Source organism: Ursus arctos, unplaced genomic scaffold, assembly GCF_023065955.2.
Source record: "Ursus arctos isolate Adak ecotype North America unplaced genomic scaffold, UrsArc2.0 scaffold_15, whole genome shotgun sequence".
NCBI lineage: Eukaryota > Metazoa > Chordata > Mammalia > Carnivora > Ursidae > Ursus > Ursus arctos.
The window spans coordinates 62,152,018-62,172,629 of NW_026622819.1; the positions used below are offsets into that span (position 1 = coordinate 62,152,018).

The 20,612-nt window shown below is 38.8% G+C and overlaps 1 protein-coding gene across 4 annotated transcripts in view; it reads left to right on the plus strand.

The window, feature by feature from the left end:
- FAF2 (Fas associated factor family member 2) overlaps nt 1-20,612 on the plus strand; it is an 88,567-nt gene that overhangs the window by 60,587 nt on the left and 7,368 nt on the right. For all 4 annotated transcript variants that reach the window (XM_057312343.1, XM_026511023.4, XM_044388588.3 and 1 more), the window contains 8 exons: nt 9,574-9,708; nt 11,602-11,678; nt 14,233-14,371; nt 15,959-16,044; nt 16,147-16,238; nt 17,644-17,821; nt 18,792-18,963; nt 19,655-19,798. In XM_057312343.1, coding sequence (XP_057168326.1) covers nt 9,574-9,708; nt 11,602-11,678; nt 14,233-14,371; nt 15,959-16,044; nt 16,147-16,238; nt 17,644-17,821; nt 18,792-18,963; nt 19,655-19,798 — 1,023 coding nt within the window. The remainder of the gene's footprint in view (nt 1-9,573; nt 9,709-11,601; nt 11,679-14,232; nt 14,372-15,958; nt 16,045-16,146; nt 16,239-17,643; nt 17,822-18,791; nt 18,964-19,654; nt 19,799-20,612) is intronic.

A 20,612-nucleotide genomic window follows, 5' to 3' on the forward strand; every position in this document is an offset into this window, starting at 1 on the left:
CTACTTTCACACTTTAGTAGATTTATATTCTTCTTAGCATTTTTATAGCTTGGTTTTTTATGTTCGTTCTTGCATTTAAGGCTGTGAATTTTCTTCTGAAAATACATTTTTAAAGTTTAGATTTTCTTTTTTGACCCAAAAGTTATTTAGGAACATATTTGGAATTCTTAGCTTGTTGTTTTGTTTATCCTTTTATATTAATCTTTTATTTTATTTCATATAGGCGTGTATTGAGGTCCTTGTGGGTTAGTAATGTTGCATTAACATTATGGGATATATTTTTTATTTTTATTTATTTTTGAAGATTTCATTAATTTATTTGAGAGAGAAAAAGACAGAGATAGAGCACAGAGCAAGAGCAGAGGGGATAGGGGAGGGGCAGAGGGAGAGGGAGAAAGCAGACTCCCCGCCGAGCAGGGAGCCTGACATGGGACTCAATCCCAGGACCCCGAGATCATGACCTGAGCCAAAGGCAGACGCTTAACAAACTGAGCCACCCGGATGCCCCGAGATATATTTTTTTAATATTTTAAACTTAGAGAAAAATACAGAGATAAGGTGAAAAGCCATGTACTTACCTTCCAGCTCCTGAAAGCCAGGCATTTTGCAATACTTGTTTCAAGTTTCTTTTAAACAAATATGGATAAAACAATCAACAAAACTGAAAGGAGAATAGGAGAAGATATTTGCAAATGACGTATCTGGTAAAAGGTTAATATCCAAAATCTATAAAGAATTTATCAAACTCAACACCTAGAAACCAAATAATCCAGTTAAGAAATGGGCAGAAGATATCCAGATGGCTAACAGACACATGAAAAGATCCTCAACGTCATTCATCATAGGGGAAATACAAATCAAAACCACGATGTGAGGTCCTGGGGCGCCTGGGTGGCACAGCGGTTAAGCGTCTGCCTTTGGCTCAGGGCGTGATCCCGGCGTTACGGGATGGAGCCCCACGTCAGGCTCCTCCACTATGAGCCTGCTTCTTCCTCTCCCACTCCCCCTGCTTGTGTTCCCTCTCTCGCTGGCTGTCTCTATCTCTGTCAAATAAATAAATAAAATCTTAAAAAAAAAACAAAAACACCACGATGTGATACCACCTCACACTTGTCAGAATGGCTAAAATGAACAACACAGGAAAGAACAGGTGTTGGCGAGGATGCAGAGAAAGGGGAACCCTCTTGCACTATTGGATGGGAATGCACACTGGTGCAGCCACTCTGGAAAACAGTACAGAGATTCCTCAAGAAGTTAAAAGTAGAACTACCCTACAGTCCAGCAATTGCAAATTAGGTATTTACCCAAAGGATACAAAAATAAAGATTCCATGGGGTACATGCACCCCAGTGTTTATAACAGCATTTTATATATATATTTTATATATATATATATATATATATATATATATATATATATATATATATATATATAATATATATGGCAGCATTATCAACAATAGTCCAAATGGCCATCGACTGATGAATGGATAAAGAAGATGTTGTTTGTGTGTGTGTACACACACACGCGCACACACACACACACAGTGGAATATTGCTCAGCCAACAAAAAGAATGAAATCTTGCCATTTGCAATGATGTGGATGGAACTAGAGTGTATTATGTTAAGTGAAATAAGTCGGTCAGAGAATGACAGATACCATATGATTTAACTCATGTGGAATTTAAGAAAAAAAAAACAGATGAACGTATGGAAAGGAGGAAAAAAGAAATTATAGAGAGGGAAACAAACCATAAGAGACTCTTAATGATAGAGAACAAACTGAGGGTTGATGGAGGGAGGTGGAGGTGGGTGGGGTATGAGCTAGATGGGTTATGGGCATTAAGGACGGCATTTGTGATGAGCATTGGGTGTTGTATGTAAGTGATGAATCACTGAATTCTACTCCTGAAACTAATACTGCACTGTATGTTAACTAACTAGAATTTATATAAAAATTTGAAAAAAATGCATATGTAAAAAATATAAATGAAAAATTAAAAAAAATAAATATGGATAAAATCACACCCATGTAAGTTGCTTACATGTCATCCCTGTCCAACCCCCCACCTCCTTTCTTTTCCTTCTTTTTAAGAAGTAATCACTATTGACAACTAGGTGTTTATCAAGGAATGTGTTTTTTTGTGTGAGATAGATTTGGTGTCTGTATTCAATCAAGCTTATTACATGTATAATTAAAATCTGCTATTTCTTGGGGTGCCTGGGTGGCGCAGTTGGTTGAGCATCCAGCTCTTGGTTTTGACTCAGATTATGATCTCTGGGGTTGTGGAATCGAGCCCTGTGTCGGATTTATTTCTCACTGGTGGTGTCTTTTTTTCTAATTACAAAAACAATACATGTCTACCCCAAGTTTAAAATACAGAGTTGATAAAGTTTAAAATGAAAGTTCTTGGGGCACCTGAGTGGCTCAGTTGGTAGAGAATCAGACTGTGATTTTGGCTCAGGCCATCATCTTGGGGTTGTGGGGTCGAGCCCCACATTAAGCTCCACGCTGGGCTTGGCGCCTGCTTGAGATTCCCTCTCTCCCTCTGATTGCCCCCAGTTGTGCACTCACACTCTCTAAAAAAAAAATTAAAAAAAATAGGCAATGTCCAATGAAATCTAATTTAACTATGCAATTTAAGACTATGGGCCTAGGGGCCCTGGGTGGCTCAGTTGGTTAAGCATCTGCTTACAGCTCGGGTCATGATCTCAGGGTCCTGGGGTTGAGCCGCATGTCGGGCTCCCTGCTCATCAAGGAGTCTGCTTTTCTTTCTCCTTCTGCTCCTGCCCGCTGGTGCTTTGTGTGTGTGTGTGTGTGTGTGTGTGTGTGTCTCTCTCTCAAATAAATAAAATCTTAAAAATATAGAAAATAAAATGAAAGTTCTTGGTAATCACACTTGAGATAACCATGTTTGATTTTTTTTTTTTTTAAGATTTTATTTATTTATTTGACAGAGATAGAGACAGCCAGCGAGAGAGGGAACACAAGCAGGGGGAGTGGGAGAGGAAGAAGCAGGCTCATAGAGGAGGAGCCTGACGTGGGGCTCAAACCCGGAACGCCGGGATCACGCCCTGAGCCGAAGGCAGACGCTTAACCGCTGTGCCACCCAGGCGCCCCTATGTTTGATGTTTTAATATATGTTTCCCGTGTTAATAACAAATATATCAAAGAAATTCTAATCTTTTGTACATGCTGTGGAAAGGCAGTGCATGGTGCAGATAAAGTACATTAATTTTGTTTTATTTTTGGGGAGACACTTTCTAATTTTACATGGTTTTGACTATGTGACACAGACAAGTGGCTGTTAGAGCTTTCTTGTAATATCTCAGTATCAGAGGGTGCTTTTTGCTTTAAATTCTACTTTGTTGTGTTAATATTGTTGCCTCTGCTTTTCTTTATTGATTTTCAGTTACCTAGTATAATGTCAACCATCCTTTAATAGGAAATAACTTACTAAAATATTAAAAGCTTGTTGCAGAAATACCTGTGCACATGTGCATACCCACACAAAGAATTCCAAAAAGCATAAAGAAGAAAATGCTCTCCCTTAGTTCCACCATTTCTTAGATAGCTGGTGTTAAGTTTTAGTGTATATCCTTTTGGATTTTTTATATTTATTTATAAGACTCCATAGATTGAAGTATAATTTTCTTGTTACACAAGTGGGATTATGTCATCTTTACAGTTTTTTTCACTTTAGTCTATTTTAGTAACTCATAAAAATAATACATGAAATACATTAAAATAATCCTGGCTTTAAAAAGTTCAAAGCCTAAGACAAAATATGAAAAAAAAATCCCATTCAAATCACATTCTTATCACAATCTCTTAGTCTTAAACTCCCAATGTAGTAATATTAACATTTTTTAATTTGTTTCCAGATATTTTTATGCCTGTTTAAAAATATATGTGTATATTTTCCCCCAGGTAACCCGGAGGTTCTCAAACTTTTTCATGCCACTGTTTATACTTAAGAATTATTGAGAACCTCCATAGAGCTTCTGTTTATATTGTTTTATCAATTGATATTTATTACCATATTACAAATTAAAACTGAAAAAAATTTTATTTCATCTTAAAATTAGTAAACTCATTACATGTTAAAATAAATTTTTGCAAATCTCTTTAATGTCTGGCTTAATAGAGGAAAAAAACTGGATTTTCATCTGCACTGCCTTTAGCCTGTTGTGATACATCATTTTAGTTGAAGTATGTGAAGAAAATCCAGTTTCACCCAATTATAGTTGGAAATGGGAGGAGTATTTCAATAGCCTTTCCAGATGACCATGGATGTTCTCTGATACTATGGTAGTTTCTTAAGGGTTAGTTGTAACATGGAATTTGAAACCATATGAAGGAACTTTTCATTCTCTTTTACTTTGAAATCTATTGATCTGTCTTGCATTTTTTTGTTTAGTTTCTTATGAATGGTCTTTTTTTTTTTTTTTTTTAAGATTTATTTATTTATTTTATGGGGCGCCTGGGTAGCGCAGTCGTTGAAGCGTCTGCCTTCGGCTCAGGGCGTGATCCCGGCATTCCGGGATCGAGTCCCACATCGGGCTCCTCCGCTGGGAGCCTGCTTCTTCCTCTCTCACTCGCCTGCTGTGTTCCCTCTCTCACTGGCTGTCTCTCTGTCACATAAATAAATAAAATCTTTAAAAAAAAAAAAAAAGATTTATTTATTTATTTTAGAGAGAGGGTGCATATGCGAGCTGGGACAAAGCAGAGGGGGAGGAACAAGCAGACTCCATCTGAGCAGGGAGCCTCTCTTGTTGGAGCTTGATTCCACAACCCTGAGATCATGACCCCAGTCAAAATCCAAGAGTTGTATGCTCAACTGACTAAGCCACCCAAGCTCCCCATGAATGGTCTTTTGAATGTAGTTTAGTAGTTTGACATACAATTTTCTGAGGGGCATCACTTTTCTTCAGTTCTTTTTTTGAGGTCTAGTCTTAATTTTTATTTATTTTACTTAAAAATGTTTTTTATTGAGGTGTAATTGACATATAATATTATATTAGTTTTAGATATACAACATAATGATTCGGCGTTTGTATATATTGTGAAATGATCACTACAATAAGTCCTGATTAGTGTCTGTCAACATACATAGTTATAGATTTTTTTTTCTTGCAATGAAAACTTTTAAGATCTGTTTTTCTTCAGTTTATTACCTCCCATCATCCTTGAAGCCCAGTGGCTACTCACCTTTTGCTTTGTGCCTTGACCTTACCTGTGGAGAGAATGTGTGGGAATAGGTGGCTTCAGGATGCTGGATCCAGTCGTCTTTTTCTTAAATTATACTTCTAGTCCTTCTTTCCTGTGTTGAACTTCCCCCATACCTGTTTCCCAAGAATAAACTGTTCCTTAAAAGCTTTTATGAGTCAGAAGTGGAATTGGCAGCAGCAGCTATCAGATAAGCTCTCTGGTGTCTGCCACCTGCTTTAACCCCCCATTACTTCTGTAGGTATTGTTGTCTTCTGTAGAAAGCCAAACCATGAGCACCAGTTTAAAGAGGAAATCCAGGCACATCTAACAAGGTAGTGCTGGTGGTTGGCAGGAGGCTGTCAGTTCCCTGCCATGTGAAATGCTCTATGTGACTGCTTGAGTATTCTCCCAACATGGTAGTTGACTTCATGTCTAACTTGACTGTGTCTGTGTTAAAACTACTTCCGGTCTCTCCTTCACCATCCTGAGCTTCGTGCTTGCGTTGTCACTCCCCTTGTCACTCCCCTCCCCAAGGTCCCACTGAAAGGTGATTGACATTGCACTTTGTAAGGATCTTTGACCATTGCATGATTTCATAACTTCAAGCATTGGTTATTTGGGAAATAGTGTTCACTGAATTAATACAGATCTTCCAAGTGTTGCATTTTACTATATAATTTCATGTGTTAATAGCACCACCCTACTCATCAGAAAAGCTTTTAAAAGGTATTAGGAAATTCCCAAGTTTACAATGGCAAATACAAGTTTTTCAAAATTCGAATTTTTGCCTGGAAGCTCTAATTTATAATTGACAACAATTGCTGTGGGTTTTAACTAACAGCTTTATTATTGATATGTAATTCACATACCAAACAGTTCACCCATTTAAAATGTGAAATTCAGTAGTTTTTAGTATAGTCACAAAGTTGTGCAGCCATTACCACCATCAATTTTAAAACATTTTCCCAAAAATGTTTTAGAATATTGAGAACATTATCCCAAAAAGAAACCCCATACCCTTTAGCTATTACCCACCCACTTCTATCCCTCCCTGCTCCTAAGCAACTACTAATCTACTTTCTGTTTATAGATCTCCCTTTTCTGGACTTCTGTATGAATGGAATCATAGAACGTGGTCGTTTGTGACTGGCTTCTTCCACATAACAATATTTTCAAGGTTCATCCATGTTGTAGCATGTATCAGTACTGCATTCCTTTTTTTGTATTGTGAAATATACATAACGTAAAAGTTTACCATTTTAACCGTTCTTAAGTTTACAATTTTTTTTTTTAAAGATTTTATTTATCAGGGCGCCTAGATGGCTTAGTCATTAAGCTTCTGCCTTCAGCTCAGGTCATGATCCCAGGGTAATGGGATTGAGTTCCTCGGCGGGCTCCCTACTCAGTGGGAAGCCTGCTTCTCCCTCTCGCACTCCTCTGCTTGTGTTCTCTCTCTGGCTGTCTCTCTGTCAAATAGATACATCTTTAGAATAAATAAATAAATAAATAAATAAATAAATAAATAAATAAATAAATATTTTATTTATCTATTTGACAGAGAGGGAAAAAGCACAAGCAGGGGGAGTTGCACAGGGAGAGAGAGAAGCAGGCTTCCCACTGAGTAGGGAGCCCAGGGCCCTGGGATCATGACCTGAGCCAAAGGCAGACGCTTAACTGACTGAGCCAGCCAGGCATCCCATAAGTTTACAATTTTGTTGCATTAAGTACATTTACATTGTTGTGACAGTGGTAGCACTGTCCATTTTCAGAACTTTTTCATCATCCCAAACTGAAACTCTGTACTTACTAAACAATTATTTCCCATTATTCTCTTCCCCTGCCTTGGTAACCACAATTCCACTTTTTGTCTCTACAGAATTTGGCTATTCTAGATACCTCATATAAATGGCATCAGACAATATTTGTCCATTTGTGTCTGGCTTATTTCACTTAGCGTGTTGTTTTCAGGATTTATGCATGTCATAGGATGTGTGAAGTACTCTTCATTCCCTTGTATGAATCCCATTCCCTTTGTGAATATACCACAGTTGATAAATGCTTGGGTGTTTCTACTTTTGTCCATTATCAGTAATGTTACAGTGAACATTAGTGTGTATGTTTTTGTGGAGATGATGATTTCATTTCTCTTGGGTATACTGAGGAGTGGAATTGCTGAGTCCTATGGCAACTCTATGTTTAACCTTTTGAAGAACTGCCAGACTTTTCCAAAGAGGCTGCACTATTTTACATTCCCAACAGTAGTGTATGAGGGTTCCAGTTTGTCCACATCCTTACCAACATTTGTTAATATCTTTTATATTATAGCCTTCTTGTGGATGTGAAGTACTATCTTGCGATTTTGATTTGCATTTTTCTGATGGCTAATTATATAGAGCATGATTTTATGTGTTTGTTGGTTATTTGTATATCATCTTTGGAGAAATGTCTATTTAAGTCCTTTGCCCATATTTAAATTGGGTTATTATCTTTTTGATGATGAGTTGTAAGGGTTTTTAATATTTTCTAGACACCACACTCTTACAGATATGTGTAAATCTTTTCTTCTATTCCGTGGGTTTTCTTTTGATTCTCTTGGTAGTGTCCCTTTGATGCACAAAAGGTTTCATTTTTGATGAAAGTCCAGTTTGTCTAATTTTTTGTTGTTGTTGTTGCTTTTAGTGTCATATCTATGGAAGAGTTGCCTGATACAAAGTCATGAAGATTTTCATTTTTGTCTTCTTTTACGAATTTTGTAATTTCAGCTCTTACATTTAGCTCTTTGATGTATTTTGAGTTAATTTTTGTATATAATGTGATTTAGGAGTTCAAGTTCATTCCACGTCAGTATCCAGTTGTCTCAGCATCATTTGTTGGAAGACTGCTCTTTCTACATCAAATTGTGCCTTAATACTAAAAAATATGAAAACTTAGAGAACTACCTGTGAAGGAGTTTGCCATACTGCAAAGTTTAAATCAGCTGTCATGGTTAGCACACAAGTTCTTAAAAGACCACCTTCACTTCTGACAGTAACTGCAGGTTCAGGAATTTCCCAAAACCACCCTCAGGTTTGAGAATTTTCTAGGAGAATTCTCTAAAAGCTAGTATACTTGGGTTACAGTTTATTACAGGGAAAGGATATAGATGAAAATCAGCTAAAGGAAGAGTCATATAGGGCAGAATCTTGAGTTCTAAACACAAAGCTTCCATATTCCTCTTTTGTGGAAGATTTGTGACATTATGCATGAAGTATTGCCAACCAGGGAAGCTCATCTCTGCTTCAGGGTACAGAGTTTTCATTGAGTCTTCATTACATGGTCGTGATTGAATTAATTGGTTGCCTGCTATTGAGCTCAGTCTCCAGGTCAGCTGATACTCATTATACAAAGTCCCCACCCTAAACCATATGGTTGGTCTTTCTGGGATGGCCATTCTCATCCTAAAATCTGGTAACAAAGACACTCCTATCAGTTACAGATTATCTCGGAGAATCAAAAGCCAAAAACCAGATCTCTCTTTGGGTAGGGCCAAATTTTTTACTACACTGACAAATATCCATTTTCTGGGGTAGAGTTAAGAGTAAGGTTCTTGGGGATGCCCTTGGTGGCTCAGTCGGCTAAGCATCCAACTCTTGGTTTTGGCTCAGGTCATGATCTTGGGGTTATGAGATTGTGCGGGGCTCCCCACTCAGTGGAGAGTCTGCTTAAGATTCTCTCCTTCTATCCCTCCCCTCATTCGTGTGCACTTGCTCTTTCTCAAATAAATAATCTTTATTAAAAAAAGAAAATAAGGGTTTTTGTTGAATAATCTATCAGGAATTATACTGGGATCTTTACATATGGACATCTCATTAAATTTTCAAATTAACCCCGAGAATACTATTCCTTCATTTTGCACATGAGGAAACTGAGGCTCATAAGCCAAGCAACTATTCTGAGTGGTAGAGCTAAGATTCAGACCTAAGTTTCTCTGTTTCAAAGCCAAGCCCTCCATCAAACACTCCTTGTCATGACTGCTGCATTGCACAGCTCTGGGAGCACTTTCTACATTGTATTCTCTGTGGATGGCTTTCCTTCCTACAGTGAAGTACCTTGGATCCCAGCCACCCTTAATAACACATAGCATGTGAATAACAGCAGTTGTGTTTGATGCATAAATGGAGCTTCCAGGCAAGTTTCTTGGACTCTTGTGAATTCTGGAGCCATCACCACACATTGCCTCCCAGCATAGCCAGTTAAAGGTCTATAAAGATATACTCATCAGGTGATCCTTTTTGAAACACTAACCAATGGTTGCCTCATCTTTTCTTTTGGGTTGATTTGAGTATCACTGAAACTCTTACTGCTCTTTTTTTCCTTCTTAGGCTGCTGTACAGGACCGATTAAATGAGCAAGAAGGTGTACCAAGTGTTTTCAACCCACCTCCATCCCGACCCCTGCAAGTTAATACAGCTGACCACAGGATCTACAGTTATGTTGTCTCAAGACCGCAACCAAGGGCAAGTTATTTTGTAGCTGGAATTTCTCCCTTATTTATTTTACAAGTCCATTCACTAGGTTGTATTGATTTTTGTATGACAGGAGTAAAGGAAATATTCAGAATGTGAACCTGTTAGCTAGATCTGACTCCTTGATAGATTTATTAGGTTTATCATTTTCCCTTGATTCCTCAGTGAATTGATAACAGTAACTATCTTTTTTTTTTTGCTGGTTATTTGAAGAGTTGTATGTACCTTGTTTTTGAGTACACAGTTTTATTTACATGTCTAGAAATGTTTGCTGCGTGTTCAGTAGATCTTTCACTTTTTTTTTTCAAGTTTTTATTTTTTTAAGTGGTCTCTGCACCCAGCACGGAGCTCAAACTCTACCGTGACATCAAGAGTTACATGTTCTAACCTGAGCCAGGCAGCCCTAGGTCTTTCACTTTCACTTTTAAGTTAGAATGTTTACTTGGTTCTTTGTTGCTTCGTTTTATTTAATTTTAAGCTACTTCTGGGGAAGTTACTTGGAATCTTTATGGAGACCTTGGCCGTATCTTTGATATTCGTCTTGAACAAGGGCTAGTATCAGGGAGGGGATGGTGGTTCCTTTAAATTCAACAGACATTTAAGAGTGCTCCATTGTACCTGGTATTTTGGTGTTGGTGATCCAGATATGAATAAAGAGCCAGCCCTCCCCCTTCACATTGCTCTTATAGTCTGATTACGAAAGTCAGATACGTATACTAATAATGAACTCCAGAGGAGGTTTTTTGTTTTTTTTTTTTAAGATTTTTATTTATTTATTTGACATAGAGAGAGAGAGAGAACACAAGCAGGGATTGCTGCAGTCAGAAGGAGAGGGAGAAGCAAGCTTTTTCCTGAGCAAGGAACCCGACATGGGGCTCGATCCCAGGACCCCAGGATGACCTGAGCCGGAGGCAGATGCTTAACCAACTGAACCACCCAGGCGCCCCTCCAGAGGATTTTTTGGAGTTTCTCTTTCTTATTCTTGGAGTTACACTCAACCTCTTATACTTGGACTTAGAATTCCAAGAAAGCACTCTCTTTAACCTTGCAGCAGTTAGAATTTACTCCATTATCATACTTTTTTTTGTGGAGTACTTGAGAATGTTTTAAAGATGGTGTTTCTAACTAGTTGTTTTGAGGTATTCTGAAGTAGAAGAAAACAGATTCCTAGAGCAATTATATGACTCCAGAAATTCTATATATGCCTAATATTTCCTCAGTTTGTTTTGGGCTTGACTCTGTCTGGGACCCTAATGTCAGACATGGGGCTTCAGAGCCCCCTGGCCGTAGACACAGGGAAGGTCTCAGGTTAACACAATATGACATAGAAGAAATGCTTTGTAAACTATAGAGCCCCTTATATATTCTAGTTAATAACAGCAGCAATAATCAGCATTGCTAAAATAATAATTAGTATTATTACTAAGATTGACAGCTATATGGAGATTTATAATTGTGGTTAATGTAATTATTTATCATTTATATACAAATGTCCCAAGGTAGTAATGGTGGTTATCTTTCTTATTACTTCTGTATACCATATTTTAATGTGTAAATCTGGAAAGGAAAGAATGAATATTTATGATTTAGGGAGGCATACTTGTAATTAAATTTGACAACTAGCATAAGTAGCTGCAGAAAGTGTTGAAGCAGATTTAATACAAAAATTATGTGGTAAGAGAAAAATATAATGGTATTAGATGAAATGAGATAAATGCAGTTGGTCTTTAAGTAGGATGATGTAGCCAGGAAGAGGGAATCCTATTGTACAGGGAGGGAGGAATCATGTGAAAGAACAAAAAAGGAGTGAAAATCTGAACTAGTCATTTTGCAGGGTGTTAGGGATTGAGAGAATGGTGTCTAACTTTGTTTTTGGAATTTCAGGGGCTGCTTGGATGGGGTTATTACTTGATAATGCTTCCATTCCGGTTTACCTATTACACAATACTTGATATATTTAGGTATGTACATTTGTATTTATGCGTCAGTACCAATAATGCGGACTTTGGAGCTGAAACATAGACCAGAATAATAAGGTTTATGCTCTGTCAGTTTTGACCTGCCAATTTGTCATCACATTGAATACTCTTCCTGAACAATCTTTTAATATAGTATGACAGTATTTAAAATTGATCAAACATAGCAGATGATGTGAAATGGAACTGTTTTAAATTAACCCTGTAAAGTAGTCTTGCCTTTGTTCTCAGAGTCATTCTACCTACATTTATCATTATCCTCCGTCCTCCCACCATGTTTGTCACCTCTACATTCCCTAATTAATCTTCACACCCTTTTCTTTCTAACCACCATTATCTAGTACACTCCTTACAACTTTTACCCTAAACCATCTAACTTCATCTGACTACTCATAATCCCTACAAACTTTCTTGCTCTGAGATTACCCATTTTTCTCCCCTCCCACAACAGTTTACCTCTCAGACACTCCTATACATTCTCCTCTGTCCTGGCAACCCATAGGTTGCTGACACTGGCACCCTTCCATACGTATACCCCCTTGATTCACACTTTCACTTTTCTTCTCGCTTCTTTCATGTACCATTCAGAGAGCTCAGCACTGGAAGAGAAAGAGGGGCCAGGGCTAGAAAATGTCAAAGGGGACCAAATTTCTGGCATATCAGTTTTGGGGCATCTGGTTTAGAGCTTGAGTAGTAAATGAACCCATATCTAGGCTTTATAGAGAACTAAAATGTTTTATGGGCATCCAGGCCAACAGATGGAGCTAAAATATGTGGTCTGGGCCTTGCATACAGGGCAACCTATATTTCCCCCCGTATATGGAGAAGCTTTACCTTGCTCTAGAGCATAGCAAAGGCTGTGGAGGTGAGGACCCGGCAGATGTAAAAGTGCAAGGGTCAGGTAATACCTTTTACCTTGACTCCTTGGTGTTTTAGGAGTCTGCCTGCTTAATGACTTCCATGCTTTAGCAAAGTTCTTATTGGTCACCAGTTAATCAATTGGTGCTTTTTCCATCCTATTTTATTTAAAAATGAGCACATATAAACCATTAAAATCATAACAAAGACTGGATTGAGATCTTTTTTTTTTTTAAGCTGATTGTCCTGAATTAATTAGGCCATGGGAATATATTGTAATTAGAAAGAAAGAAGTTACAGCCTTTATCCATTTGCTCATCAAAACTTAAAAACTTAAAAGAGTAATAAGATAGTCTTAAATACTTAATTTCAGAGAAAGTTATCAAAATATCAATCTTCTAAAAGATTTCTAACCATTCCCCCACATATACAACTTCTTACATTTGTTTTTAATTTCCTCTGGAATGTTTGTGTCAGTGAATTTGATTGGATTATTCAGGAGAATTTCTCAGTGAAATTGTATACACATGGGGAATTTGAGAGGCTAAGGAATTGGCTCAGTATTTGGTAAGGAAAGTGTCATAGTTTAGTTACCTTTTCTGTGCTGAAAATGCCTCAAGTATGTGAATATTGTTTGCTTTCCTTGGAAAAAAGTATGCATGGCATGTGTGACTAATTTTAATGCAACTGTATCATCCAAACAACTTGTTTAATGTTACGTAGCACATTGACTTATCAAAACTCTGTCCATTGCCTTCTTGGAAACCCAAAGGGTAAATACGTGGTGCTATACAAATATGATAAGATAGGCTCTTTAGAAACAGATGTGTGGTATCATCCTTAACTTGACAGTAGCTGCCAGGTCTCCAGATTTACCAGTGTACTCTAGATCGGTTTTACAACTTCCTTCATGGATGCTATTAACCATAAATCATTAAGCAGAATTTTACTTGCCCCCTTGAAAAGCAAGTAAATCATGACAGCAGGTTTGGGTTTGAAGCCTGTCCATGATTTGAATAGCTTGGGAGTATGCACTAAAAATTCAAAATCCCAGGACAACAGAAAGGAGAGGGAGAGGCAAGTAGGACAACCAGAAAGAGACAGAGCTCTGTTCTAGAATAATACTATTCAATAGAACTTTCTGTGATAATGGAAACATTCTGTATCTTCATTGTCCAGTGTGGAAGCCACTAACCACATGTGACTATTGAGTACTTAATGTGGCAAAAGAGACTGAGGAACTGAATTTTATTTTGTATTTTATTTAGTTAATTTAAATTTAGATAGCCACATGTGTCTAGTGGCTGCCTTATTAGACAGTGCCCTTCTAGAGAGTCTGGGGGCACAGCCTGACCTATGATCTTTTTGGACTGTGTCTTCCTTTCCCAGTTTTTCTAGTCCTGAATTTTTCTGCAAAAAGCACTCATGATTTGTTTAGGCCAGTGTTGGAACTTATAATCCTAGTAGTTTACATTTGTCTTGAACAGGCAATGGAAAAACACTTGCTGCTTTGCAGCTTTTGAGCCAGACTCTACTCTCAGGTTTGATAGTCCATTCACAGACCGTTCACCTCCTTTTGCTGCCATGCCTGTGGCTCTGTTGTAGGAATCTTTACAAACTGGCCCACTCCATTTGCACTACAGTAAGCCGATTCATGTGATATTTATTCCTTCCTCCCCAGGTTTGCTCTTCGTTTTATACGGCCTGACCCTCGCAGCCGGGTCACTGACCCCGTTGGGGACATTGTTTCATTTATGCACTCTTTTGAAGAGAAATATGGGAGGGCACACCCTGTCTTCTACCAGGGAACGTACAGCCAGGTCAGTGCCACAAACCATATAGATGCCAATTTATTGATATGGTTCTATCCACAAAGGGAAGCATAGCCCAGCACTGATCATGTCATTCTTTTACTCAAGAACCTTAAATACCTCTTCACTGCTTACAGAAAAAGAAAGCCAGCCCTACTTGATCTAATCCCAACCTCCTTTTGAGGTTTTTCCTGTATAACTTGTTTCTCCATACCCTAGGTTCCAGCTAAACCATTGCCTGAACATACTCTGTACTTTTTTACCTCTGTGCCTTTGCTTTTGCTTTTCCCTCCACCTGGAATGCCTTCCTCGCATTTTTGCTAAATGGAAACTTGCACATCCTTCAGCTAGGTCATATCACTCCCTTCCGTTACCCTTTTTGATTGATGTGTCCTACCTGGCCTACCTTGCAGTCTAAAATAGTAGTCTTTTCTTTTGTGCTTTCATAGCTTTTTTTGAAAACTTAAAGCAGTTTCACATTCATCCTTATATTATGATTGATTATGTTCGTGTTTTATCTCCTATTATCAGACAATAATCCCCTTGAAGGCAAAGCCCAAGTCGTCTTTGATCCCTCACAGAATTGAGTAAGGGCATAGACCATAGACTCAAGGCAGCACATCTCATTCAACCCAAGCCACACAGGCTTTTGAACCGTTACCTCTCAGGGGTGAAAATTAAGAGTTCGTGGGTGTTAGGCATATCTCTAGTTTGCCAGAGAAAAATGTAGAAAAAAACATTGTGAACATAGTCCAAAGGATGGTTCTGTTTCAGCCTTCCAGTATTCCTGAATCTGGTAAAAAAGAAAAATGCTTATTCTTGCTTCCTGCTTTGGTTCTCCTATATCGCCTTTTTCTCATAGTTGGTCTCCTCAGTGGCCCTGCTGCCACCCTACTCAACAAGCATTAAGCACCCACTATATATGCCAGATGGTGTGCTCAATGCTAGAGATACAGATGTGAATGAGATGGGTACCTCTCATGTACCCTCATTGCTGTGATCCTGAGGTTAGACTGCCATTGGTCATTCAGGAAATCTTAATTGAGTTGTAATGTGCTCAGGATTATGCAAAAGCATACGTAGGAATCTTGGGCACTGGCCTTGTCTTTGAAGATCGTTTAAACCCTATGCTCTTTAGAATGCATTTGGGTCCCGCAGTCTCTCGTCCCTGCTTGGTGTGTGGCCTGGGATCAGGCTCATCTTTGCAGTATTTTTTATGGACAAAGATGTTGTAGCTGTAAAGTGGCAAAATTCTCACCTCCCCTTTCACATGGTCAGATTCTCCTATTTTTATCTTCCTTTAGACTGTGGAAACAACTGACTTTTCTGTGATTTGTTGGGGACCTTTCTTTGTCAGCCTGTCTACTGTCATGTGCCTAATACAGTTTAAATCCTAACAACGCTAAAACCTTTTCATTAAAGCTTGTTAGCGTGGACTTTTTGTAGGGAGAAAAATGCCAGGGGTGTCAAGGTAGGAGCCCAGAATCTGATTTCTTGTTCACCTTTTTTTCCTCGTTTCTCCTTTTGTTCTTTTAGCCTAATTAAAAGCTGAAGGCACAGTCATCATCATAATCAGTGGTCTTCTGTTTCTCACAGGCACTTAATGACGCCAAGCGAGAGCTTCGCTTCCTTCTGGTTTACCTTCATGGAGACGATCACCAGGACTCTGATGAGTTCTGTCGGTAAGTGGGTTGATCGTTTGTTTATTTGTGTAATTTTTTTTAATCTGCTGATATTTTGTAGTAGGCAAGTTCTTCTCATGTCCTTTTCATCCCTCTCCACAGCAACACGCTCTGTGCACCTGAAGTTATTTCCCTAATAAACACTAGGATGCTTTTCTGGGCATGTTCCACAAATAAACCTGAGGGATACAGGGGTAAGTTGTATTTCTTTTTCCTCATTGAGATTGGTGAGATATCTTTGGAATAATCTGGGAAAACATGCCATTTATTGTGTGATTATTCCGTGTTAGACATAGTGCTAGTTATTATTTATACATTATCTTATTTAATCCTCTCAGTAGTCCTGAGATGGGGGTTGTATTATCTCCATTTCATGGTTTAAGGGACGATGCTCAGAGAGTTTAAGAGACTGGCCCCAAATCGTACAGTTAGCAAGCTCGGGTCTGTTAGACTCTAGCCCATTCTTTACAGGTAACCATTGGCAGGGCCTGTTTTATTTTTAAAACACCCAGTCCTGCCCAGGAACTTGCTTTTAATATAAAGGGCTTTTTACTGAGGAGTTTACTCTTATCATCAGCAATTTTAACAGAGCTTCTTGCACAGTGAGTTAGTTGTTTGAGTACCTTGAGTGCTGATAGGGATTCAGAAAGTTCAGATCTCTGCTGACAATAACTCTTCACTGGAGATAAGTATTTTTAGAAGTCAGTATAACATATAAAGGTATCCAGTAAAGAAAAATGTAGTTACTTTGCGGCTACTTCTGTTCGGCAGCTTGCGTCTATACTAGCATACTAGGCACTGTGCTAGATCTTAGAATCAGGATGTTTTGCCTACATCTTAAAATCTGAATCTTTAATCCTAATTGTTTTTTAAGCATATGATAAGCTTGGACAGCATGCGTTTTGCTGTTGTAATATGGCTTTGGGGATGGAGGGTAGTGGATAGAGACTAAGGATATTTTTTATAGAAGCTTATAAAATCTCTTTTTTCAAACCATGAGGAAAACATAAGTGAAACTCCGTTATGGTAAAACCTTGGCTATTTGGAAAACCAACTTTCTAAAACTCCTTTAGAACAGAAAAACTAGCTCTTTTGTATGAGTGTGAGGTGGGGGAGACATAGGAAAGGGGGTAAGGAAGGGATTGAATAAGAGGAAGAAAAGGCAGAAGGCAGTTGTGGAGCTCATCACCAGTGATATAAGGCTGAGACTTGGAGCCTTATTTCCTTTAGGCTTGATACCCGACATAGGGAAAAATCATGCTCAGCAGTAGTCAGATTCTTTATAGATCCTTTCTTATCAAAAAGACAATGTCCTTGACCTCTGCAGTCTTCCCTAGCATGTTAACGACAGCCACCCCCACCAGAAAAGCCTGTCCTATTCTAATCAAATTACCTGGGAATAGAGACACAAAAATAAAACAACAGCAGCAAAGATTAAGAAACTAGGAGGAAAAGAAGGTACTCAGAGAATAAGTGAGATCTCCTTTCTTTCCCAAGTTGGATTAAAACCTTTCTCTCTTGCTCATTATGGAAAGTCTGAGAGTTGATCTGGTTCATACAAAGGGCTGCCCTTGACCTGTCGGCTCGTCTTTCTGTCAGTCTCACAGGCTTTACGAGAGAATACCTACCCATTCCTGGCCATGATTATGCTGAAGGATCGGAGAATGACTGTGGTGGGACGGCTAGAAGGCCTCATTCAACCCGATGACCTCATTAACCAGCTGACATTTATCATGGATGCAAACCAGACTTACCTGGTGTCAGAACGCCTTGAAAGGTACAGGGGAGTTCCTCTCTGGAACAGAGAGAGACCAGCTACAAATTTGGGTGGCTGACCCAGAGCTTCACAGATTCTGACTTATTCTCTGTCTTAGAAACAGACAACTTTTCAACTTTGAAAACCATTTAGTGTTAAAATATTTATGTACTTTGACTGAAATAATTCTCCCATCAGGTCATCTGTTCTTGTAAATGTGAATTAAAATAAGGATAAGACTCTGTGCTCAAGAATATATACATCATGTCATTTAGAACACCTGAACCGTGTATGGAGCTTAAATGTAAAAAATGTGGAATTGTTAGCGCTCTTCCCCCCATTACATAAATAGCGTACATTAATTGTAGAAAATGTGGAAAACACAGAAAAGCACAAAAAAGAAATTTAAAGACACCCACAGTCCTACCACAACTTTTAATATTCTGGTATATTTTATTTTATAGACACCTACTCTCTCTCATTCACTCCTATGTATACACACACACTTTTTTTGGAGAGAAAATAGGAAGTACACTAGAATGTTACAGTATTTTCTCTTTGGTTAGTAGAATTCTGAACAAGGTATTTCTCCATTTTCTGAATCTTCTAAGATGCATCTGTGTGGTTTTTCGTTTTATAAAAGTAATATATACAAAAACGCAATAACCCAAAAGGTTATTTAACTGTAAAACATGATCTTGATGATTGCTTTTAGGCAATAATATTGTTACTTTTGTTAGAATTGGGAAAAGGGTGGTTTTATCTGTGAAGTTAAAAGGGAAAGGAAGAGCTTGCCCTTTCTTTTTCTGCCAAATTAAACTGGGAAAAGAGATGGCTCATTCCAATTCTGCCATGCTCTGCTTTGGAATCCTTTATGGTAGTGTGAAATACTCATCTGTCAAGATCGTCAACCTTTTTACCTCCCCAGAAGTTTCAGTGTGAGAAAAAAGAGATTTTTCTTTGCCTTCTCTGCTTTTTGATCTGGCCACAGGGAAGAACGAAACCAGACCCAGGTGTTGAGACAACAGCAGGATGAGGCCTATCTGGCCTCTCTCAGGGCTGACCAGGAGAAAGAAAGGAAGAAACGGGAGGAGCGGGAGCGGAAGCGGCGGAAGGAGGAAGAAGTGCAACAGCAAAAGTTGGCAGAGGAGAGACGTCGGCGGGTAATGAACCTGTCTTTACTCCTTGTGATTCCCAAACTGATCTTAAGTGTGAAAGGAAGAAAACTTGAAGATGATGGGATTTGTGGGTGTTTTAATTCCTTGCCATTTTTTAAAAAATAAGTTCTGTGTCCAGTGTGGGGCTTGAACTTGTGATCAAGAGTTCCATGCCCTACTGACTGAGCCAGCCAGCTGCCCCCTCCTTGCCATTTTTATATTTACTACATTTTCACAAAAAGTATTTTTTAAAAAAATTTTTAAATAATGTTTAACAACAGATACATCAGTGAGCAAAAGTCAGGTAAAACAACTCTGTTCCATGAAAAGCAAGTGTAAATGGATAACAAGCGGTTCAAAATTCACAGCAATAGTTTTTCTTTCTTAGCACCAGCCAGTGTTAGCTAATTTGGCATTTCATTCACGATCTTTCGTCATGTATTGCTACTTGATTATAGCCAGTGTCTTTAAGCTATTCCCTTTTTTTCCGACAGGTAAATACCCTAACATAGTTAATAAATAATATATGTGATGCATTAGCACTTTGAATTGTGGTGTTTCTGACTCTTGCCAAGAAGTTTTTCTTACAGTAGTAGTCATTCATATTTCTTCTGGCTGCACAGTAAACCTACATGGTGATAGTGTTCCTGTTGCCCTGTTGGAGCCATAGCCTCAACTTTGCTTTGTGTCTGTACAGAATTTACAAGAGGAAAAGGAAAGGAAGTTGGAGTGCCTGCCCCCGGAGCCTTCCCCTGATGACCCTGAAAGTGTCAAGATCATTTTCAAATTACCCAATGATTCTCGAGTAGAGAGACGATTCCACTTTTCCCAGTCTCTAACAGTAAGGACTGCCTAAGTTGTGTGAAGTGTATGTAGGGTCTGGGCTATAGATTTGGAAGTTTTAAGGACTCTTGAAAGTGGTATTGGTGTATCTGTTGCTCTGATGAACAGGGCAGGAAGGGGTGGGACAGAGAGAGGAATGCAGTGAAACATGAGGTTCCTTCTAGCTGCCAACTCAAGGGAGCTGTTAAGGTTTTCTTTCATCATGTTGGAGTTCTGAAGTGAACCTTACTAAGAAGCTCCACGAAAGACTTGGGTATTTAAGGTGGGAGGCTCTTCCATGCTGCTCAGCTTACATTAGCTTCAGAATCCCACCAGAACCCCCCTTGCTCTGTCTCCACAGAAAACTCTGTCTCCACTGACCTGAAAGCACCTAAATTACACATCTGAATATAAATGCTTGTACAGTTTGCATGCAGTTGTCACTCTCCCTTTCTATCCATTTAGCCTGTAAGAAGCCCCATTTTGTGGGGCTGGCTACCTTGTATATTTGGTATCTAGAAGTAAATGGTTAAAAGCAGCATCTGTTAAAGTCTCACAGAATGATGGGGCGCCTGGGTGGCTCAGTTGGTTAAGCCTGTGCCTTCAGCTCTGGTCATGTTCCCCGAGTCCTGGAATCCGGGGCCCTGTGTTGGGCCCCTTGCTCACCGGGGAGTCTGCTGCTCCCTCTCCCCTTGCCCCTCTCCCACTCATGCATGTGCTCTCTGCCTCTCTCTCAAATAAATAAATAAAATCTTTAAAAAAAGGATCAGATTTTTCATTCTAAGATGAATAGATGTGTTTTCTTGGTCAGTGTACGTTGTTGACTCAGTTTC